Consider the following 26,146-nt stretch of genomic DNA (forward strand, 5'->3'; position numbering starts at 1 on the left):
AGGACCAATTTCATAATTCATGATGTTGGGAGCTGTAACCTACACTGACAATACACTCTTGATGCTTGTTGAGGGAACACTTGTCGCTGTAGGTTAAAATTAGAACATGATTCAGCCCACTATGTTGCTGTCTGTCTGTGTGCAGTGCGCTAAAGTTCACTGTAGGTGTTAGTGTAAGTGCTCCCGTGGATGACTCAGTAAGTGAATATTTTAAGACAGTTGTCATCATGAAAGCAAAATGATGTTATCAACTGTTAGATGATTCTGAAACAAAAATTACACTGATTCATAAGCAAGTTCAGGTTCAACAGCTATATCAGTAAATCGTGGCATGTGGTTTTTGCCAATAAGGAAATGTGCAGCACTGTTAGTGATTTATTTTTTACTTTTGGATGGGAAGATGTGTGATCAGGAAAAAGTGAAATTTAAAGATGGTCAAACATCAATATTTCATAAGGATCACTTACGAAGTCTGTCATATATTACTGAAAAAATTCACAACATGATTTTCACTGGTTCTCAAATGATAGTCCCAATGTAATATTGGCATTAGGTGAGTTGGCAGAAATGGAAATTAATATTTAACAGGATCAGTTGCTGATGAATAAAATTTTGGGCAATAGGTGCCACAAAAGCTGACAGTTGACAATAAGCATGTGTGGCTTTCAAATTCAAAGCTGTGTTTGGAGTAATTTAAGCGAAATCCAAAGGAATTTTGGAATTGGGTTGTAACAGTTGACAAGATCTGGATTTATCATTACACCTAGGAAATTGAGCAACAATCAAAACAATGGGTTTCTGCTGGAAAATCTGCTGCAAGAGAAGGCAAAGACACACTCACTGGCTGGGAAAGCAACAGTGATGAATTATTGGGATCGAAGGAGGTCATACCCATAGATCTACATCTACATCTACATATACATACATACTCTGCAAGCCACCATATGGTGCGTGGCGGAGGGTACCTCGTACCACAACTAGCATCTTCTCTTCCTGTTCCACTCCCAAACAGAATGAGGGAAAAATGACTGCCTATATGCCTCTGTACGAGCCCTAATCTCTCTTATCTTATCTTTCTGGTCTTTCCGCGAAATATAAGTTGGCGGCAGTAAAATTGTACTGCAGTCAGCCTCAAATGCTGGTTCTCTAAATTTCCTGAGTAGCAATTCACGAAAAGAACGCCTCCTTTCCTCTAGACGCTCCCTCCCGAGTTCCTGAAGCATTTCTGTAACACTCGCATGATAATCAAACCTACCAGTAACAAATCTAGCAGCCCGCCTCTGAATTGCTTCTATGTCCTCCCTCAAACCGACCTAATAGGGATCCCAAACACTCGAGCAGTACTCAAGAATAGGTCGTATTAGTGTTTTATAAGCAGTCTCCTTTACAGATGAACCACATCTTCCCAAAATTCTACCAATGAACCAAAGACGACTATCCGCCTTCCCCACAACTGCCATTACATGCTTGTCCCACTTCATATTGCTCTGCAATGTTACGCCCAAATATTTAATCGATGTGACTGTGTCAAGCGCTACACTACTAATGGAGTATTCAAACATTACGGGATTCTTTTTCCTATTCATCTGCATTAATTTACATTTACCTATATTTAGAGTTAGCTGCCATTCTTTACACCAATCACAAATCCTGTCCAAGTCATCTTGTATCCTCCGACAGTCACTCAATGATGACACCTTCCCGTACACCACAGCATCATCAGCAAACAGCCACACATTGCTATCCACCCTATCCAAAAGATCATTTATGTAGATAGAAAACAACAGCGGACCTACCACACTTCCCTGGGGCAATCCAGATGATACCCTCACCTCCGATGAACACTCACCACCGAGGACAATGTACTGGGTTCTATTGCTTAAGAAGTCATCTCTCAGAAAACTGAAAAACAATCCTTGGTTAATTCTATAGTGGGATATTGACTGTTTCAAGAAACAGCAGAAAAAAAATAATGGCCCCATCTGGTATAGAAGAAAGGACTGATTCATCATCCTTAGGTGTCAGCACATTAATCTGGAGCTGTTGTCACAGAACTGCATTAAATTAATTGCAGTCACACATCTCTGTGTTTGCCTGCGCTGGATTGCCACAATTTATTCTTGTTGCCGAACATGAAGAAATGATTTGTAGATAAAAAAAAACAGCACCTGCCTTTGCCAGGGAAGAGGTGTATTTTATAGAGCTGGATGATTCTGATTGTTTGGAGGTGTTAACACAATGGCCAGGACATTGTAAAAAGTGTATTCTCTAAAAGAAGGCTATTTGGAAAAATAAATAATTTGATTTTGGGAAAAAATGTGTCTTCATTTATAACACAGATACTTCTTGAATCACACTTGTATTCAGCAGCATAATGGTTTTGTTTTCGGGAAAAAGTTTAGTGTACCATCAAGAATGACTACAGTCCTCAACTTCGGATTCAACTGTAGGACTTGAACAAGAAGATCAAATGAGTCTCCAACAATCCTGGGTGTAAATTTATTGAGCTCAACTAACAGGCAGAGAGTTTTAGTGGTCCCCTCAATAGGATAAGCATGTACTACACAGAGGAAGCAGGTATGTTTAGCACACACATAAATTTTATGCCAGAAGACAGTAGGTCAGTCTAACAGAGAGAGCAATCCTTACGGATTAGTAAGACAATATGGTTTTCTGGTTGATTTGGTGTCTATATACTGATTTCTTTTTTTTTTTTTTTTTTTTTTTTTTTTTTCATAAGAAATTTGGAGTCCACATGTGACATAAATTGGTCTCCATAAAGTCGGCAAGAAAATAAAAACAATGGTGGAGTGTTACACTGGTAACATCCTTCATGAAAGAGTTTTTACTGATTTTGATTGGGCAAACTAATTTGTTACAGAGTATGTTGCCTGTGTGCTATCACACTGTCATGGCAATTAGTAAGTATGGTGTGTTACATGAATGTTAGCATCACCACAAGATGCTGATGATGTACATCACTAGATGTTTTGAATAGAAGACGATTCTTATTTACGAATGAAATGGTTTCTAGGATGTATATGTTGGGCCAGGTAATATTTCCAGTTCTTTGAAGATTATACTGATCTGAGTATGTGGCAGCAATCATATCGTGATCTTGACAATTCAGTTTTGTATAATAAATATTTTCTTGTGTATAGACTCCCAGAAAGGAATGCCATATGAGATGATCAGCTAGAGCAAACTACACAGTTATAATGGTAGTTGAGTCACACCCTTGACAGAGTACTTTACAGGTGTAGCAGAGGCTACTCATTTTGCACAGTAGTTTATCTCTGTGGATATTCCATTTTAGTTTGTTGTCAATCCAGAGCCCCAGGAATTTAGTTTCATTGATCTTATCATTAAATTTCTTGTCTATGACTGATGGTGCTATACATGAGTACTGTATGGTTCTTTGGTGGGCAGATCATCATACAAGCTTTTTTTCCATTTTAAAAAGTAAGAGGCTCTTACCACAGAGCCAGTATAGAAGCCTTTCACTGCTCTCAAGTAAGTCAACTCTCATCTGCTGTGGAGAAATGTTACAAAAGGTGTGTATCATCAGTGAATAACACAGGTACTGGTGAAGGTAGATGTTCTGGGAGGTCATTAATAAATAGAAGGATGGGAGGGGGGCTAAGATTGAGCCCTGTGGGACACCTGCTTTGACTAATATTGTATCTGAATGTGTTGTTTGTTCTTCAATCCTGTATTGTTATTTCTACCAGATGCCCTCTGTTTGATAGATAAGAATGAAACCATTTATTACTGAATAGTCTTATTTCATAAGAATCCACTTTGTGAAGGAGCAGAGTGTGACTGACAACAGAAAATCTTTTTGTAAGCAAAAAAAGCCCAGAAACATAGTGTTTTGGATTAAATACATGCATTATCTGGCCAGTAAATGAAAAGAGAGACTTATTGATGGATTTATTTTTACAAAAGCTGAACTGCTGTGCTGTTAGTAGGGAGTTACTATCAAGAAAGGACATTACTCTGGTATAAACAATTTCTCTATTATTTGGATACAGTTGGGAGGAGGGACATTGGTTGGTAGTTGTTGATCTCATGCTTGTCCATTTTCTTATGTAATGGAAATATCTTGCAAGTTTTGACTGGCTGTGGGAAAATGTCAGTACTCGTGTATTAGTTGATTATGTTGCAAAGTGGTTGTACTATTTCATTAGCATCCCGTTTTATTGCATAACTAAATAAACCCTATCAAGGCCAGATGAGTGGAAATTTTTCACATTCCTAATGATTAGGAGGACCTGCAGGCATTAGAATACTGATTTGACATATCTTATACACTTTGAAGGGAAAAATTTTGTTGGTGGAGAGTGACCAACTGAAAAACTGCTAGCTGTTCCTGAAAAGTGTTTATTAAATGCATCAGAAATGTGCTTGGTGTATTCCAGAATGAGATTTTCACTCTGCAGCGGAGTGTGCGCTGATATGAAACTTCCTGGCAGATTAAAACTGTGTGCCCGACCGAGACTCGAACTCGGAACCTTTGCCTTTCGCGGGCAAGTGCTCTCGCAGGAGAGCTTCTGTAAAGTTTGGAAGGTAGGAGACGAGGTACTGGCAGAAGTAAAGCTGTGAGTACCGGGTGTGAGTCGTGCTTCGGTAGCTCAGTTGGTAGAGCACTTGCCCGCGAAAGGCAAAGGTCCCGAGTTCGAGTCTCGGTCGGGCACACAGTTTTAATCTGCCAGGAAGTTTGCTTGGTGTATTATTTGTTGACCATTATACTGAAGAGATTCTGGTGTTTTCTGTTTGAAATCTGTTGGTAAAGGTTTTCTGACAATATTCCATGTGGCTTTACATTTGTTATTAGAATCATTTATGTAAGCTTTATCTGCAAGCTGACTTGCTTTAGACATTACTTTGCAAAGAATCTTCTTGTCCAATTTAAAATAACTGTGGACATTTGATCATCTGTTTTCACACTTTGGTCATAGATTGGCCTCATTCTTCCACGACACTCTTACACTGTTTGAGATCCATCAGTTATCAGTTTTCTGCCTGAATGGTGTACTTTGTGCCGACTGCCCACTCATTTTTGAATCTGCTGCATTGTTGATCATTTGAAGGAAGCCTGTACAGTGTCCCCTACTGGGAGTGGCTGGTATGCTGAGTCCTGATATTGGTGTGGCATAGAGGTAAGTGAAGAGTGAGTCGAGTGGGTTTCAGCAGTGGAGTGCATGGAAAGTGAGGTTGTGACTTACAAAGAGGAGAGAGCTGTTTTTGAAAGCCATGAGATGATGCCATTGGATGGTGGGGCTTGACGCTGCCTGTCTCACTGATGAATTTGTGTGAGGTAGAACACAAGAGTGGACAGTATGATTTGTGGTGGTTGTCTAAGTGATGTGGGGAAACAGTGTGTCTTCAACTGCAGTGAATCTACATCTACATCTACATAGATACTCTGCAAATCACATTTAAGTGTCTGGCAGAGGGTTCATCGAACCACCTGCACAATTCTCTATTATTCCAATCTCGTACAGCGCGCGGAAAGAATGAACACCTATATCTTTCCATACAAGCTCTGATTTCCCTTGTTTTATTGTGGTGATCGTTCCGCCCTATGTAGGTGTTGACAAAATATTTTCGCATTTGGAGGAGAAAGTTGGCGATTGGAAATTTGTGAGAAGATTCCGTCGCAACAAAAAATGTCTTTCTTTTAATTACTTCCAGCCCAATTCCTGTATCATTTCTGTGACACTCTCTCCCATATTTCGCGATAATACAAAACATGCTGCCTTTCTTTGAACTTTTTCAATGTACTCCATCAGTCCTATCTGGTAAGGTTCCCTCACCACACGGCAGTATTGTAAAAGAGGACAGACAAGCATAGTGTAGGCAGTCTCCTTAGTAGGTCTGTTACATTTTCTAAGTGTCCTGCCAATAAAACGCAGCCTTTGGTTAGCCTACCCCCACAACATTTTCTGTGTGTTGTTTCCAATTTAAGTTGTTCGTAACTGTAATACCTAGGTATTTAGCTGAATTTACAGCTTTTAGATGAGACTGATTTATCGTGTAACTGAAGTTTAATGAGTTCCTTTTAGCACTCATGTGGATGACCTCACACTTTTCGTTATTTAGAGTCAACTGCCACTTTTCGCACCATTCAGATATTTTTCTAAATCGTTTTGCAATTTGTTTCGATCTTCTGATGACTTTATTAGTCGATAAACGACAGCGTCATCTGCAAACAACTGAAGACGGCTGCTCAGATTGTCTCCCAAATTGTTTATATAGATAAGGAACAGTAAGGATATAACACTACCTTGGGGAACGCCTGAAATCACTTGTGTTTTACTCGATGACTTTCCATCAATTACTATGAACTGTGACCTCTCTGACAGGAAATAGCAAATCCAGTCACATAACTGAGATGATATTCCATAAGCACACAATTTTACTAAGAGCTGCTTGTGTGGGTACAGTGTCAAAAGCCTTCCGTAAATCCAGGAATACGGAGTCGATCTGAAATCCCTTGTCAATAGCACTCAACGCTTCATGTGAATAAAGAGCTAGTTGCGTTTCACAGGAACAATGTTTTCTAAACCCATGTTGACTGTGTGTCAATAGACCATTTCCTTCGAGGTAATTCATAATGTTCGAACACAATATATTTTCTAAAATCCTGCTGCATATCAACGTTAACGATATGGGCCTGTAATTTAGTGGACTACTCCTACTACCTCTCTTGAATATTGGTGTGACCTGTGCAACTTTCCAGTCTTAATTATAAGGTAATGTATTGTGACTACACTGCATTTCATTTGGTGTGTACTACGATAGAACTGCACTTTGAATGGGAGAAGTTGACCAAAATCATACCTTGAATAGGGTTGGTCATGGCAGTTTGGCTTGCCACCAGCAATTTGAACTTTACTTCATCGCCACCTTTGGAATATATACAGCGGGCCACTACAGTGATTTAGACAATGTGATTACACTGTGCTGTATCTTCCAAGTGGACTGCTAGTGTGACATTTACGTTTAGCTAATGCACACTTCCCCTTGATCATACTATAACATAAATGTATTATTTGCTGGCATTGATGGGTTGTGGGAGAGTGGATTATTTGGTAAACAAGGAAAATCCCTAAGATAGTTTTAGCTGAATTACTATATGTTTCATTTAGTGAATTACTAATTTAACTGTATTTACCTGATAAGTTATTAGCATATCACATATACTGTGTGTATCACAAGTTGCTTCTTTTCATGGTTAATGTTATGATTTGTGATATTAACGAGAATTCTGTTGCAGATTCCATCTAAGATTACTTTGGCTTGTCTTGGGTTGACATATGCAATAAGTGGGCCAAACACTGCAGGAATATTCATGGCAGAGCTCCAAATTTGTCTTTCTTATTAACTGCAATACCGCCTTGTACCCCCCCCCATGAACCATGGACCTTGCCGCTGGTGGGGAGGCTTGCGTGCCTCAGTGATACAGATGGCCGTACCGTAGGTGCAACCACTATGGAGGGGTATCTGTTGAGAGGCCAGACAAACGTGTGGTTCCTGAAGAGGGGCAGCAGCCTTTTCAGTAGTTCAGGGGCAACAGTCAGGATGATTGACTGATCTGGCCTTGTAACACTTACCAAAACGGCCTTGCTGTGCTGGTACTGCGAACGGCTGAAAGCAAGGGGAAACTACAGCCGTAATTTTTCCCGAGGGCTTGCAGCTTTACTGTATGGTTAAATGATGATGGCGTCCTCTACGGTAAAATATTCCGGAGGTAAAATAGTCCCCCATTCGGATCTCCGGGCGAGGACTACTCAAGAGGACATTGTTATTAGGAGAAAGGTAGGTTAGAAAATTTAAAAAGGGAAATGGATAGATTAAAGTTAGATATAGTGGGAATTAGTGAAGTTCAGTGGCAGGAGGAACAAGACTTCTGGTCAGGTGAATACAGGAAATACAAAATCAAATAGGGGTAATGCAGGAGTAGGTTTAACAATGAATAAAAAAATAGGAGTGCAGGTAAGCTACTACAAACAGCATAGTGAATGCATTATTGTGGCCAAGATAGACATGAAGTCCATGCCTACTACAGTAGTACAAGTTTATATGCCAACTAGCTTTGCAGATGATGAAGAAATTGATGAAATGTATGATGAGATAAAAGAAATTATTCAGGTAGTGAAGGGAGATGAAAATTTAACAGTCATGGGTGACTGGAATTCGAGTGTAGGAAAAGGGAGAGAAGGAAACATAGTAGGTGAATATGGAGTGGAGGTAAGAAATGAAAGAGGAAGCCGTCTGTTAGAATTTTGCACAGAGCATAACATAATCATAGCTAACACTTGGTTCAAGAATCATAAAAGAAGGTTATATACATGGAAGAATCCTGGAGATACTAAAAGGTATCAGATAGATTATATAATGGTAGGAGAGAGATTTAGGAACCAGGTTTTAAATTGTAAGACATTTCCAGGGGCAGATGTGGACTCTGACCACAATCTATTGGTTATGAACTGCAGATTAAAATTGAAGAAACTGCAAAAAGGTGGGAATTTAAGGAGATGGGACCTGGATAAACTGACTAAACCAGAGGTTGTGCAGAGTTTCAGGCAGAGCATAAGGCAACAATTGACAGGAATTGGGGAAAGAAATACAGTAGAAGAAGAATGGGCAGCTTTGAGGAATGAAATAGTGAAGGCAGCAGAGGATCAAGTAGGTAAAAAGACGAGGGCTAGTAGAAATCCTTGGGTAACAGAAGAGATACTGAATTCAATTGATGAAAGGAGAAAATACAAAAATGCAGTAAGTGAAGCAGGCAAAAAGGAATACAAACATCTCAAAAATGAGATCGACAGGAAGTGCAAAATGGCTAAGCAGGGATGGCTAGAGGACAAATGTAAGGATGTAGAGGAGGGATTGAATAGATTTGGGGAGAAGAGCAGTTTGTGGCAGAACTTGACGAGAAGAAGGGACCGGTTGGTAGGACATATTCTGAGGCATCAAGGGATCTCACTAGGGGTAAGATAGATACTGCCTACAGGAAAATTAAAGAGACCTTTGGAGAAAAGAGAACCACTTGCATGAATATCAAGAGCTCAGATGGAAACCCAGTTCAAAGCAAAGAAGGGAAAGCAGAAAGGTGGAAGGAGTATATAGAGGGTCTATACAGGGGCGATGTTCTTGAGGACAATATTATGGAAACGAAAGATGATGTAAATGAAGATGAAATGGGAGATACGGTACTGCGTGAAGAGTTTGATAGAACACTGAAAGACCTGAGCTGAAACAAGGCCCCGGGAGTAGACAACATTCCATTAGAACTACTGATGGCCTTGGGAGAGCCAGTCCTGACAAAACTCTACCATCTGGTGAGCAAGATGTACGAGAGAGGCGAAGTACCCTCAGACTTCGAGAAGAATATAATAATTCCAATCCCAAAGAAAGCAGGTGTTGACAGATGTGAAAATTACCGAACTATCAGTTTAATAAATCACAGCTGCAAAATACTAACGTGAATTCTTTACAGACGAATGGAAAAACTGGTAGAAGCCGACCTCGGGGAAGATCAGTTTGGATTCCGTAGAAATATTGGAACACGTGAGGCAATACTGACCTTACGACTTATCTTAGAAGAAAGATTAAGGAAAGGCAAACCTACGTTTCTAGCATTTGTAGACTTAGAGAAAGCTTTTGACAATGTTGACTGGAATACCCTCTTTCAAATTCTAAAGGTGGTAGGGGTAAAATACAGGGAGCGAAAGGCTATTTACAATTTGTACAGAAACCAGGTGGCAGTTATAAGAGTCGAGGGACATGAAAGGGAAGCAGTGGTTGGGAAGGGAGTGAGACAGGGTTGTAGCCTCTCCCCAATGTTATTCAATCTGTATATTGAGCAAGCAGTAAAGGAAACAAAAGAAAAATTTGGAGTAGGTATTAAAATCCATGGAGAAGAAATAAAAACTTTGAGGTTCGCCGATGACATTGTAATTCTGTCAGAGACAGCAAAGGACTCGGAAGAGCAGTTGAATGGAATGGACAGTGTCTTGAAGGGAGGATATAAGATGAACATCAACAAAAGCAAAACGAGGATAAAGGAATGTAGTCGAATTAAGTCGGGTGATGCTGAGGGAATTAGATTAGCAAATGAGACACTTAAAGTAGTAAAGGAGCTTTGCTATTTGGGGAGCAAAATAACTGATGATGGTCGAAGTAGAGAAGATATAAAATGTAGACTGGCAATGGCAAGGAAAGCGTTTCTGAAGAAGAGAAATTTGTTAACATCGAGTATAGATTTAAGTGTCAGGAAGTCGTTTCTGAAAGTATTTGTATGGAGTGTAGCCATGTATGGAAGTGAAACATGGACAATAAATAGTTTGGACAGGAAGAGAATAGAAGCTTTCGAAATGTGGTGCTACAGAAGAATGCTGAAGATTAGATGGGTAGATCACATAACTAATGAGGAGGGATTGAATAGATTTGGAGAGAAGAGCAGTTTGTGGCAGAACTTGACGAGAAGAAGGGACCGGTTGGTAGGACATATTCTGAGGCATCAAGGGATCACAAATTTAGCATTGGAGGGCAGTGTGGAGGGTAAAAATCGTAGAGGGAGACCAAGAGATGAATACACTAAACAGATTCAGAAGGATGTAGGTTGCAGTAGGTACTGGAAGATGAAGAAACTTGCACCGGATAGGGTAGCATGGAGAGCTGCATCAAACCAGTCTCAGGACTGAAGACCACAACAACAACAACAACAACAACATCAACAACGGCCTTGTAACACTAAAAACAGATGTGAACAGCTGTGACATCTTAAATTCTGGTTGGAATACATAACATAATAATAGTGTGGACCACTGAAGGCAGCATATTTATTACCATAAAAAACTTCATAATACCTAGTGAGGTTGTAATATATTCTGAATGCAACATAACCTGGATGAAAGCTGGCATTAAAAGTGGGATATATATGTTAATCAGATGTTTTCACACACCAGCAGCTTCAGGAGCTTTTTATTTGTTACTTATCCACAAAATCATGTTCATGATAGGGGTAAAAGATATAACAATTGTTGGAAGAGCACAAACCTCTTTGTTACACTGACTTTTAAGTATTTATGCACTGTAATATGTGTGTGCTGTAGACTGCAATACATTATTATTCTCGAGAATTTCCCTTTAGAAGAGCATGTGAACTTCAGCCAATAACAGCTTCATTTCCTTTTCTTCCCAAAACCTAATTCACTGTGTTCGTTCTTCCTTTCATCTGTAAATCTTTTCTCTGTTGTTTCTTTCATTGGATGAGTCTTGTTAAATGGGTTAATGGCTCATGTCTGAAATACAGAAGGCTTCTGGAAATCCAGTCTTGTTTTAAAGGATTTTAATAATTTTTGGATTTGGTTAACTCTTTTGTTAGTAAGGTTTTTATTGTTTTTTAAAAAATTAATTCTTTTACAAAATTACTTGTTTTATCACTTAGTAAAACTATTTTGTATGTATAAATATTGTTATCTAAAATAAATTTTGATTTTATAATGAGTTCATATGCATAAAAATGGTGAAGAACATAAATTATGGCATTGTGAAATTCCTGCAAATTACACGTGTAATTTAAGTGCAACCTGTATGTGAATTGGCCCAGCCCAATACATTATCCCTATTGTTTGCCTTGCTTTCTGTTTTGATGTCGAGTTGATTTTAATGCTTACATAACAACTCTGACTCATTTTACTGCAAGCCCATACTGGAATGATGACACAGTATATCAAGAAATAGTGGAGTTATCTACATCATCTGCCTTGTAAATAATATCCCAAGTGATTGAAGTATATTTTTAAACATAATGATATTTATGAGGTCTCTGATGTGTCTTCTGTACATGAAAGTAGATAATGACTTGTCCTTTGTTTGTTCTAAACTAACCCATAACAAGATACCCTGATGCTCACAGTGCACTACAGTACTTCAGGACATTCATAAATGGGAGAAATTCTGGGCCCAGGAATATTGCATTTATACTGCTGCTTTAATTACATGTTATTCTAGTTGAATCCATTATATGTTTTGGATATTAAAAGTTATTACAAAATTTATGAAATTGCTTGCTGTACATGAAATTTTAACAAAATCTAAGTTAAATCACCACACAAAATGATCTTTTTACTTCTAGATTTGTAAAAATACATGACAGTTTCAAGCCTGTTCAGAAACTGGGATTTGTTTATACACAACCAAGTCTGGTAGGCCATACCTTAGTGGCCAAGTCATTACAATTATGTTTTTTTTTTCAATCAACTGTCAACAACATCAATATACTTGAGAATTGCATGGTATGACTGTGCTCACTTACCATATATTTATTCACAATTGGTTTTGGTCGCCGATTATCCTAACAGTGGAAAAGTATTGTGGCAACTTCATGTGTCATACATGATATTTAACCAGAAAAGATGCCATAGTTGACTTGCAAATGTCAGGAAAAGATACTTCGCTCCATAATATTGGCTTAGGCAAGCAGAGACATCGAAAATGTGGAAGCATATGACAACGGTAAATGCAATGCACCATTGCTCAGGCACAACAACATCCATTGTGCCTGACCAATGATGCTGTGCACTTACTGTTGTTGCGTAGTTCCATGTTTTCAACATTTTCTGCTTGCTTAAGCAGGTATTATAATGTGAAGATCTTTTTCTGACATTTGTAAGTCAGCTGTGGCATCTTTTCTGGTTAAATAGCATGTATGACATGTGATGTTGTCACAATATTTTTCTAATATGAAGATGATTATGGTCAAAACTGATTGTGAATAAATATATTGTAAGACAGCACGTGGGAAAAATATATCTAAAAACAAAGATGCTGTAATTTATCAAACAAAAGCGTTAGTATGTTGATAGGAGACAATAAAAAACACACAAACACACACACAAATTTCAAGCTTTTGCAACCCATGGTTGCTTCATCAGGAAACCGTGGGTTGTGAAAGCTTGAAATTTGTGTGTGTGTTTGTGTGTTTTTTATTGTCTCCTATCAATATACCAACGCTGTCCTTTGCTAAGTTACAGCATCTTTGTTTTTTATATATATAAAGGCGCTAGCTTCATTTCTATAGATGCTATTATTACCTCTTATGAGAACAATATGATCATCTCTTGTGAGATTAATGAATTCTTCATCAACATTCACAGTTACCATGTCAAATTTTGCTCCAGGTTTTACAATGCCAGAACATGAATGCTGTTGTTTCCTTCATTTACCAATAATTCTGATATATTGCGTGCACGACTGCTACCCAATAGTTTCACATTTACCAAATAGTTTCACATTCTTCTGTAGCCATTTTCCACAACTGAGAAGTTGTATGTCATGCATTTAGCATATGCCTTTGAAAAACCTTTACTAAATTGAGCTGATGTCTTTCACAGTTTCCTGAGGGTTACAATTGTCTTCTTTTGATGAGATTCACACGGTAGAGCTAATCAATATGCCCATTTTATTTACACCGAATGTCGGGTTATTATATTCTAGCAATGGATAGATGAGTATTTTCTTTTCAAATAATGTGTACTTATCCTTCAAAGCAATACTTTTTTTTATTTTTTGAGCAAATAAATCACTCTGAACATCTCTGATTATTTCTAATTCTACATCTACATCAATACTCTGCAAGCCACAGTACGGTGGCATGGGCATGGGCATGGGCCTAGGCAGTGGTTTGTGGGCATGAACTGGCAACCTATAGTATCCCAGATGTGTTCTGTCACATTCATACCAGGCGAATGTAGTGGCAAAGTGCACTATAATGCACCTCAAACCATTGTAGCACAATTATAGCCTTGTAACATGGACAGTTATCCTGCAGAACGATTCTGTTGACATCGAGGAAGACATCAAGCAAGAAGGGATGTAGACAAACCACAGCTATTGTGGTGCCTTGGATTATTACCACCAGACACTGTCATCAACCTGGTGTAACACAAAATGTAATTCACCTGACCATGCAACACATTTCCATCAACCTGCATTCCACTCTTGCTAATCCTGTGGCCACTACAATAGTAATTGACTATCACACTAGGTCAACATGGGAAAAAGTAGGGGTCATTTTACGTGGAGCCGGTTCATCAATGTGCACTGAATGATGTGCTTCCCAAAATTTGTGTCTGCGCCAGTAATATAGTCAGTCACCAGAGCTGCTACAGATCACCACCTAATCCTGCTTTACACTATGGGCAAGCCTCTGACGTCCATGTTGTCTGATGTGACAAGGACATCCAACATATTTGTGATTTCGCCGTCCTTAACCTCTTTCCATAAATGCTCATGGCAACAGGACACAAAGTGCTGAGCAGCTTCACTGTTTCCAATATGCCAGGTCTCAGGCATCAAGCCATAGCAAACAGCCCTTTGTCAAAGCTGCTTATGTCAGCGGATTTCCCTACTTTTGGCCCATATTGTCACTAGAATGATTTCTCATTTGTGTCTCCCCCACTCATATACTTTCCTTATTGTGTAACATGCCACAATGCCACAAGCCAGCATTCAGTCTTGCAGTGTGCAGTGGTCATGTTTTGGGTCACTGGTCTATTTCTTCTTAGCAAATGTGACAGAAAACAGATCACAGATTATTGAGTAGTCAACATCAAATATTCATCTCTGGGGATGGAGATGGGAAATTTCAAAGACTAAAATTCACAAGAATTGCACATTATGTTTTGGACATTTATGTGCTAAACAATTTGTGAGTTGTGAGGAACCGCCATGTTAATCAGTCACTGCAAAAGCAAAAACAGTTTTATCACAGATGTAAGCTATGTCAATGCCTTGTTGATTAACAAAAGCTGAATGAAGTTAAAATGAATGTAAGGAGAGCAATGTAAGACGTATTCCATAAATTCAAAAATAAAATTTTCGTGATGAAGCAAATGAAAAATCCGAAGAAGCTTTGGTCTTGTATAAAGTCAGTAAATGGATCAAAATCAACTATACAGTTGCACAGTGATAATTCTGGTATCCAAACATAAAGTGATAAACAGGTGGAATTACTGAAATCAGTAACCCAAACTTGTTTGACAGTAGAAGATCATCATGCACAAACATCAAAACGATAGGTATTGTGGTAAGCCATCACAGAACAGAAAATCAGTTAAAACGGTTCAACAGAGCAAAACTAACTGGACCTGATAAGATATGAATAGAATTATATATAGACAGCTTAAAAGAACTAACTCATCCTGGCATCAGTTTACTGTGTGACACTAGAGTGACGAAATACTCCAAGTGGTTGGAGAAAGGTGCAGGCCATTTCTTTTTCAATGGAGGGTCATCAAACACATGCAAATTATTATAGGCCTTTACTGATGATTTCAATCTGTTGTAAAATTATGGAACACTATTTACAATCGTGTATCAGAGTCTTGTAGGAGAACAATAACCACCGCTCTAGAAATTAACATGGAACCCCCAAACAATGATTTTGTGAAATGTTACTCATTCTGTTCGTACTCGAGATCCAGAGGATGACAGACTATGGCACCCAGGTTGATGCACTATTCCTTGACATCTAAAAGGCAATGAATATAGCTGCCACTATCGCATAGCAAACAAAACAAAATATTGCATAACATAAAACCATCTTGTGACTGGATGCGCTTCTTCCAAGAAGACAGAGCTCAATACATTGTTCTTAACTGTATTACAAATGCTGCTTGGGAATATCCTGTAAGGTATCTCTGTACAATAGGCAGCTTGGTGAGCACAAGTGAGACTTATAGCTCCTCACTTTAGAAATGAGTGTTCATTATGAACTGGAGTGGACACACTGGTATCCAGCACAGGAAAAATCAGATAGTACATTTTCTTCTGAGGTATGAACATACATTAGTTTAGCTGTAATATTATTCACAAGTAAATCCACTCACTGCACTGTGAGGTCAGTGAACACACAATGAAGTGAGACATTACAGCCACAATAGAAACTTCAAAGTGAAGGCCTGACACCTCAATGTCACCTTACAATAGATCCTTTCAAGATTCATACCTGTATCTGGTATACGACAGAGTTTGTGAGGCGTGGTACACAGTAAAATTCATAAGCTCATGGACTAAACCAATAACAAATTCAAAATTACCAGCGTCTAAGTTTTGGCAGTTAATTTACTGAAAATAGGATCCATTTGATATGATACACTGTTCAGCAAGAGCTTTCAATCTCTTCATACAATGAGAGAAGTATTTTCCGTTTTGTTTTGAAACTGACATCAGCTTGTTGGTCACAGCATTCCCATTCCCCTCAGTTGAGTTAATTCTTGAATCTTTCATATGCATTTTCAGTTTTGGGAAGATTAAATAGTCAGGAGTGGATGATGTGATGCTGGAATTTGTTATTCAACAAGTAACTGAGGTTTAGTTAACAAGAAATAATCCAGTGTAGAGTCCACGCTCTAGGAACAAATCATGATAAGTGAAAAGATATAGGTGAACACACTGTATTTGAGATAGCAAGTGTTTTGACACAGCCTGATAGGTTCTTTGTTTACTTTTCTACCTGGAGGCACAAATTTTTGATGAAAACTGCCGATACCATCCAGAAAAGGTGGGAAAACAGCACAATAAAATATGTCTTCTCCCTTGATTTTTGAAAGAATAGCTATTTATTTTTAATATTATTTATCTACTTTGACACTGCACTACTCCCTTAAAAATTCTGAAATTAGTGTTTAATGTTCCATTGACAATGGCCTTATCAGAGATGGTGCACAAGGTTGGGTTTAGAAACGACACAAGTCTAACATAACTACTGCATCACTTCACTCAGTCTGTCTCATTCAATCATGTATAAAAAGTCATCACAAGACATTATGCGACTTTCAAACAGTTCGTTTTCTTCCACATCATAGCATGTGAAACAAACCTTGCACACAGCTGTCTTGTTCAAATCATATTACAAGACTGACAGAAACACTGTTTTGGAGAAGCATAATTTTGTTTTCCTTATCATCAATGACTTTACTGCTTTATTCAATTTAGTGAAAGCCGTGACGCACTTAATGGTTTGACTTGTCATCAGTTGCCCACTGTGTTCATCTTCCTTCACTGTATATCCACACTCACAAAAATGTTTCTGCCACTCCAAAACAGTTTTCCAACTGATGCACTGTACAACTTCTAAATCAGTTCACATGTCTTTGTTACTGAAAAATTACCATTACAGCAATATGAATGACTTTAATATTCATCATGCACAAGCTAAGTAAGAAATGTATGTAGTTAATGAACTCTCATATTTTCACTATGAAAATGTGTGTTTTCTGAATAAATAGAGATCTCACTTATTAGATGTTCGCGCAAGCTGACATATTGCTCTTCTCATTGTGGAAACATTACAGCTTCCCAGAATTTATCAAAACATATTTAGCACTTGCAGATAAACAAATATGGCCTACAGAACTTCAAGAATTGTTTACACAATTTTCCATTATGTCACAAAAAATCAATATCATTACAGAAGACGTAGTGCTTCTTGCACAGATCTTTACTGCACTTTACCCAGCAACAAATGAAACCCTTAACACTTGAAAAATTGTATAGTTCACAGTTTAAATTTGTGGAGTTGATAGAAAACTTATTTTTGAAAAGAATTCCTGAACTAGGTACCAACGAAAGACACTGCAACGATTCTGGATATTACTGTATTTATACAGTAGCAGGCTATCTGCATATTTACAGATAACTTACATTCAGTATTGTCAACGACATTTAGTGACATATATCAAGGTAAGCATGCAGAAAAATGCGAAAGTGAAGAAGAGCACACTTTTTGACAAATATAAAAGGCTAATGAAGCTCTGTACAATTGTGTCACATTGGAAACAGCGATATCAACATAAATTTCAAACAATTACAGAATAAGATTTTATCACTGAATGCAAAATAAATACCTGTAGCAAACAGATTAGCATCTGTGGAAAAAGCACAAGTTGTAACCATGCTGTTATGATTTTCTAATACATGAAGGCATTCTCCAGTGTACTGCATGGAGAAAGAAAGAAAGAAATGTTGTTAATCCTTGACTGTACATATAAAACATAAAATTACAATACATAACTGGCAATGATTATCATAGTCTGAGTACAAAATATAACACGTATTTAGTAAGGAAGCAAATAAAATAACTATTCAGTAAGGCAGCAAGACCATTCAATAATTATTGGGGTACACAATTCCATGTAGAAGTAAAAATATGCTGAGTACAACACATAGCAATTTATCTTTGTATCTATCACTTCTAAATGAGAATTGAAATTCTTCATTGTAAAAATAACTGTTTTGTGTCATTACCAAACTTTCATCCGAAACAAAAAAATGGTAAATCAATAACAGTGCAGAATTCAACAACTGAAGGGTTAATTATGAGACACCAGTCAGTGTGAGATAACCAATCACATGAGAAAAAAGATGTACCCAATAGTCATATAGAGCCACAAATCTTTATCATTTCAGTGTTCCTCTCTTTACAGCCCATTTACACTCCCTCATATAATTCAACACAAAAAATCAAAAATTTTAAATTCAGAATGTTCCATATTTAGCATCCACTATTTGATATTCAATAAACCATTTGCACAACTATTTTTTTATGATGAATAAGTCAGTTTATAGGATATATAAACATGATTTGTTTGTATTATTGAGTATATGATACACATTTAAGTGTACTAAGAGCTTAAATTTAATAAAATGAACATATTAACCTTTTACATCAACATGTTACAGATGAAAAACACTCAAATGTAATAACAAATCTAAACATCTTTAGCTTCTATACTACACATTGCTACTCGATTTTAATGAAAAAATCATCTAAAGAATATAAGGCGCAATCCAGAAGAAGTAATTTCAGATTAGATTTAAAATTTGCTGCAGTGCCTGTCAGATATTTTACGTTACTGGTAAATCGTCAAAAATCTTACAGCTGCGTAGTGTCACTTTTCTGTACCATGGGCAAATTTAATAATGGATATGATGTTACTTTTTTCTAATGTTACAGATGCAGAAAATTACTCTCTCTCTCTCTCTCTCTCTCTCTCTCTCTCTCTCTCTCTCTCGAATTCAAGTTGGCCCCAACAGGTCAGTTCAGTGACACTTCAACCTCCACAAAAATACTCACATATAGTAGTTAAGCATGCAACGTATGTGAAAAGCAAATTGTAAAAAGTGTATTACGTGTAACATCTGGTTTCATGACAAGTGCATGAAAGTTGACTTAAAATTTTTAAATGACAAGCTTCCTTGGTCGTGCTGTGTATGTGAGCGTGACAAACATGTAGACTTGACAAACTCACTGAGCTTTAAAAATGATATTATGAGGTTGCTGAACAGAGACTTTGAAGTTCTTAAAGACAAAATAAATTCCTTGACAGAAGAAAATGCAAAAAAATTATATATGAACGAACGTTTGTATCGAACAAAGTGTCGAAAATGAATTTCTACTAATCGGAGATTCTATTCCTAAAAATTTAGTAGCTTCAAGCCACACATCAGATGTTTGCCAGTGAAATAAACATTTGAAGAATGTTCTTCAAGCAAAACACAGCCTAACAGAAAGTATAAATTGTAATGCAAATTACATAGCAGCTAATATCCATGTGGGGACAAATTCCCTTTGATTCTACACTTAAGAAGACATCATCAATGAAACAAGAAATGTGATCACAACAGTAAAAGATGTATTTCCAGAATCAAGAGTGGCAATTAGTGCCATTATCCGTAGGAGATCAGTGAGGGGCAAATTCATAGACAAAATAAACAGAAGCGTCACAGAACAATGTAAGAGTCTAGGAACAATATTTGTAGATCCAGATAAGTTTTTAGGGTCAGCAAAGTTCAGCAAGATGTTTAGTGACATATGTAAAATTATAAATAGGGAAACTAGAGGAGAGTGATGGGGCGACAAGCTGCCTAATGAAATGAAATGCAAAAATCCATCCAGAAAATCCATTATTAAAACAACAGGTAACAGTAAAAATACATTTTTGATGCATTTAAACATCAATGGCTTACATATGAAACATATTAATGGCAGAGGGGCAAAAATTGATGATCTACAAATTTTCTAGGAGACAGGGAGAAATATATCAGTCCTTTGCCTAAATGAACATTGGCTAACAAAACACTGCATCATAATTCTTACTAAATTAGACAAGCATGTTGTACTTGGTAGCTTTTGTAGAAGTAACAAAATTCATGAGGGTTCCTGCACAGTAATTAAAAATTCTTTAACATATGAAGTAAGAGAAAATTAAAATTTTCTAAATGATGAAGACATATGAGGGTTGGAGCTTAAATAGTGGCAACTATTTATTCACAACCGATACAAAAGAGTTACATGTTTGCCCCTGTTACCGTCCTTCAAAATAGTCACTAGTATTGTGTAGAACCTGTTGCAGTGATGTGGAAGGCGTGGTATACCGTTAGCAGAGCCTGTTCTGTTGATGGTGCGAATGGAGTGGTCTACTGTCTGTTGAATCTCTGGAACAGTTCTCAAGTGAATGCCACGAAGTGGTTCCTTCATCTTTGGAATCAAATCAAAGTCACAAAGACTTAAGTCCAGGGAGGATGGTGGATGGTACAGTACTTCCCAGTCCCACGAACAGAACAGAGCAGCTACAGATTTTGCACTGTATGTGCCCTTACATTGTTGTGCAAATTGATGGGTGGGTTGCTCAGAAAGTGTTGCTGCTTCTTTTGCAAAGCTGCTCCAAAAATGAACAGTAATACTGTGCACTGACAGTTTGCCATGGAGAAATGTAATGCATTAGGATAATACCATCAAAGTCATACAGAAGAATCACCATAACTTTAGACCATTCCATTCGCACCATCAACAGAACAGGCTCTGCTAACGGTATACTACGCCTTCCACATCACTGGCAACGGATTCTACACAGCGCTGGTGACTACTTTGAAGGACAGTAACAGGTGCAAACATGTAATTCTTTTGTATCAGTTGTGAATAAATAGTTGCCACTATTTAAGTCCCAACCCTCATATTTGAAAGTTGCTATATAGAATTAGAGAGACAAAACATTGTAATAATTTTGATATACAGAGTCTCAGGTAAATAAGTAACAAAAGTATTTATGTTGAATCTAAGGAGTCTCTTACAGAAACTAACGAAAGAGCGAAAGAAAATGATTATCATAGCTGCTGATTTTAACATAAACATAGTAAATGAATCTAGTGAATCAATAGAATTTATTAATCTCATTCAAGCATCTGCTTTCAAGCTAAACTTCACAGAATTCACAAGAGAGAGTACACAAACTGCAACCTGTATAAATAAAATTCTGACAAATTATTCATTTGATGATGGGAAAGAAATTATGCATTGATTTACATATTTCTGATCATTCTGCACTGTTTTTGGAGCTAGCAAAAATAAATGAACCAGCCATTAGAAAAACGTGCATCAAACGATGCTTCAGTAAGGAAAATATAAACTTATTTTATTGTAGGCTTAAAGAATAAACTGGTCAGTGGATTATTGTACTACAAGTTCTAAAAATTACGACAGATTTCCTGAGAGCTTTTTGCATGTTTTTAATGTAATATTTCCCCCCATAGTGAGCCATTAAAAAAAATGAGCAAATTGAAATGGATAACTGCTGATATAAAAATGTCAAGTCACAGAAAAATAGTTACATAATAAACTGAAAAGTACTATGAATTTCAATTTTATAGACTATGTAAAAAGGTATAGAACTGTATTTAGAAGGGTGATAAAGGCAGCAAAAAGTGGCACACAGAAAATTCATTCTGAACCATACAAATAAATCAAAGGCAATGTGGTCAATTGTAAAGTCTTAACTTGGTGTAATAGGCAGCAGTCCACAAACTCTCAAAATTAAGATAGGTGACAAATCCATAGTAAATCCCTCAGAAATACCAGAATATTTCAATAAGGTTTTCATAAATGCATCAAAATCATGCTGATTTAAGTGGTTACCTAGATAACGTACAACTCTTTGGTTTCAATCAGGGTAACAGGAAAGTTCTAACTCAATTTGAACAAATTGCAGTTGCAGATATGAAAAAGTAATATTCTCCTTAAAAAAACAAACAAAAAATGACTGGAAAACATGAAATACCCACTAGAGTAATTAACCCTTTCAGACTCTCTGCCTACAATTATGTACATTAATGTTTACTGTGTATTAGATGCAATAGAAATCTTTTTCCTCATTGGAAACCACCTGTACACATTTGTGAATGTTCAATCTTTCCCCCAGGCACAAGTGCTGCCACCTGTCGGGCACAACAAGATAATGTAGTAGTACACAGTAGCTTCTGTTCATACTTGTTGCCGCTGAATACAGGGAAGTGTTGGTTAGTTACATCCACTGTATATCTGAATATTATTATTATTATTGTTGTTATTTTGCATGGTACTTATTGAATGATCAGTTTATTTATTACAGTAGTCAATATTTCAAAATTAATTATTTTAGTCCATAAAAGTGCACAAAATATATTTTGAACACAGGTACATATGCGTGTATAAATCTCGCATCTAAAATCATCAAAAAATCACGTAGATCATTAGATAGTAAAGAAAAATTAATGTCTGGAAGGGTTAAAATAGTTCATCTGAAGAAGGATGCTTCCCAGATGCTCTTAAGTATGTAGTAGCAAAGCCATTATTCAAGAAAGGCTCAAAAAAAGATGTAGGAATCTACTGACAAGTACGTCTTCTCTCAATATTTTGAAAAGTATTTGATAAAGCTGTTGCAGACCAGATCGAAAATTTCATGGCAAAATCTAATATCATCACATTAAATCAGTTCGGCTTCCAGAAAGGGAAGAGTAAAATATGTGCCAACAAGATTTTTTTTTTTTTTAAATTATGCTTTTATAATGTGTTTGAACCTTGACAAATTGCACATTTTAATTAATTATCTCCAAAGAACAGTATTCTCACCAAACAAATAAAAATTACTATTAATTCAAATTACTATTAATTTTATTCAAACGTGACAGATGTACCAGATTCTGCCTGTTAGCAATAGCCTTGTGGGTTATATTAATATAGTGGATCCTATCAAACCACTACTTTATCCTGTGACATAGTATATAGATTTTTCTCATAGTTGGATAGTTTACTCTTCTAACTGATACAGTCAGGTACTTTCTGCTACATACTGATGATGGTATTCACAAATGTACTTCATAGAGCATTTGTTGATTAGTTATTCTACTGTTGTCCACAGATCTGAGGATTTTCATGTTGAACCAGAACAGGTCATTTTTAATAATGAATGCAAATAAAATCTGTTCAACAATTCTAATGTATATATTTGCCTAATTTGTATCTGACAGTCGAATAATCATTTAAAAAATGAAACGTTTCAATAAAATTATTATGTTTCATAGAAGCTCCAGCTGTAAAGCTGTCTTAACTCCTGTACCTCCATGTAGTATCATAAGCTTCTTAATGTCAAAGAAAATGTTTCTCAAATGCTGTTTGTGTAAGTAATTTTACTGTACAGCCACCTGCAGTAGGGTCAGACAATCCAAGGCAGGTCAAATACTTCCTGAGGCCACTCTAGAAGTGATAGTCTGCTGAAGGACCTTCCTATGCAGTTCGCAATAGGAACAACTAGTTGTAATAACTATTTCTTGAGATACCAACCATCCCTAGTTTTAACACTAATCATATTTTTCTACATTCAAAGCCTTTCTTCCTCATTGATGCTATAAAATATTATGTACTTTGGGATAATTGGTTTTAATGGACTCCTCTACATTAATCTGTAAATTAAATGACTACTTGATTGCACAACAAAATCACAACCATTAATACATTTGTCCAGAAATGTTATGGAATAATGTAATTTCCATATCTGTTGCCATATTACACTAAAGGATGTCCAGCGAGGTAATTGGAAAGACACTGATAAGTAGTTAGTCCTGGATATAAGATGTCATCTGAGTAATTGGAATTGGGTCTATGGGTTGAAAAGATAAAACTACTGGGTCACCAATCTCTACAAGCCACTAAAATTCTCAAAATTTGAACACAGTTGCGAATCAGCAACTGTGTAAACCTGAAGAGGATGAAAAATCCTGGCCTTTGACTCTGGCATGATGTACACTTGACGTATGGAAATATTTTATCCTGTGTCTCCTGTTATAATTTTATGTTGACAAGACCTGTGGGCATTTACCAGTGAGCATTCATTCTGAAGTACACTAAATGTAATCTGGCTGCTATCTACAGCCATGGCTTGGGATAATTCCTGTTTTTGTCAATTTTGTGTATGACAAGAGATGCTTGACTTCAGCTAATCTAATGTATCATCATATGATGTACCAAGGTCCACTCCTTCTGAAGTTGATATTTTTTGGAATATCAAAACCTATGACACGGGCTAATAAATCTTTGTTTTGCAACTGGTTGGCTGATTTTTTTCAACCTCTTCAATAAAATTCTTGTAAAAAGGAACACGATGAGCAGCCAACTAAAGTATGTTAATCTAAAATGGATAAAAGAAAAATAAGTAGAAAAATGGAAGGAGAAAACCAGATATAAAAGAAAAGTAAAGAACTACGGGGTGTGGAAGGGGTGGGGATATATGATATTGCCAATATATTCTCAGAAGAATTCAGGCAGAATGGTAACATAATAAATCCAGGAACATCACTAACCTGTATGTCTTCATATCAAAGGCCACTAATGGGGGAACAGTATTGTACCAAGATAGTGGTGAGATATAATTCAACCTTGTTATGGTGCAGCCAAATGCATTTAACAAATCTCTTCAGACACTGTTTGTCTTTCAGGTGCCAATTTCCTTCTCTCTCTCTCTCTCTCTCTCTCTCTCTTTCTCCTCCTCCTCCTCCTCCTGCCCCTCCCCCTCCCCGCCCCTCCACCCTCCCTCCCAAACCATATCAAAATGACAGTACAGTTTTTCGCAGTCATTTTCATGGAAGATGAGTTCTCTCCTCACACAACTATCCATCTTTCAAGACACAATGTGAAACTTAAGTTCAGAGAATATGCAAGCCATTACATTCATCATGTCTGTTTCTGATTATTCAGAGTACACCTGTTAAGCTCTTGAGAGATATGATGCATAGAGGATGCCACAACCTCATGCCCTTTGAGAATTGCACCTGTTAAGCTCTTGAGAGATATGATGCATAGAGGATGCCACAACCTCATGCCCTTTGAGAATTGCAACATATAACTGAGGGACAAATGGGCCAACATACATAAAAAAAATTCTGAAATGTCTCGTGGGAGTATCACGAACAGATGTAGATTGTGTACTGTTGACCGTAGTGGCTATACTCTATACTAATCTTTTGATTATTTGAGTAAAGGAAATTGTTATTGTGGGACAATACTGCACCAAAGACCAGTTGATGTCCAAGTAGCAATATCTCAACAAAAGGTATAATTCAATAGATTTATTTCACTGTACTTTATTTTTACTAGGTAGGCCCTCTGTTTTAATGGCACATGGACTTAGAAAATCAATAACATATTCAGAATTTTTGAAAGAAAAAAATATGAACAATAAATTCTTAACTATGAAATTCCATAAAACAATAATGGCCACATTGGTATTAGTAGCAGTAGTACAAATCATACAAAGTAATACTAATCAATCAAGTTGTAGCAAATCTGTCAGGAAAGATCTTCAGTCTCCAGCCCGAATCAAAATATTGCTCAAACATAAAAAAGCATAATTTATGAGGAAAATTTTGACTTACTACATTCCAGAGACGAGCTGTTTTGTCACTTGCTGTGGAACCAAGTACTTCACCAGCAGGAGGTGCAAAACAAACACAGGTAATGACTCCTCCATGACCAGCAAACTGTTTCCACAGATTACACTCTTCAGTTTTCTCATAAGCATTTATAGTGATATGCCACAATTTTATGAGTGAATCCACACCACAAGTTGCAAGCAAATATCTGTAATTGTAAGGTCCATATTCTCGTCCTATAATAAAGAATTAATTGACAAATGTACCTGTAATTAGTTATGAATGTATAAATTACAACAACCTATCCTATTAGCATTTAATTATATTTCTATATCCTTTTTTTTTGCATAAATGATGGTAACTAAATAACTACCAATTACGTGTTTCA

The 26,146-nt window shown here is 36.9% G+C and overlaps 1 protein-coding gene across 1 annotated transcript in view; it reads right to left on the reverse strand.

Annotated features, from left to right (window-relative positions):
* LOC126470946 (WD repeat, SAM and U-box domain-containing protein 1-like) overlaps positions 1 to 26,146 on the reverse strand; it is a 222,488-nt gene that overhangs the window by 34,314 nt on the left and 162,028 nt on the right. The window contains exons 13-14 of the mRNA XM_050098996.1: positions 25,762 to 25,994; positions 17,925 to 18,015 (exon numbers count right to left, since the gene is read on the reverse strand). Coding sequence (XP_049954953.1) covers positions 17,925 to 18,015; positions 25,762 to 25,994 — 324 coding nt within the window. The remainder of the gene's footprint in view (positions 1 to 17,924; positions 18,016 to 25,761; positions 25,995 to 26,146) is intronic.

The sequence above is a fragment of the Schistocerca serialis genome, chromosome 3 (assembly GCF_023864345.2).
Source record: "Schistocerca serialis cubense isolate TAMUIC-IGC-003099 chromosome 3, iqSchSeri2.2, whole genome shotgun sequence".
In the NCBI taxonomy this organism is placed as follows: Eukaryota; Metazoa; Arthropoda; class Insecta; order Orthoptera; family Acrididae; genus Schistocerca; species Schistocerca serialis.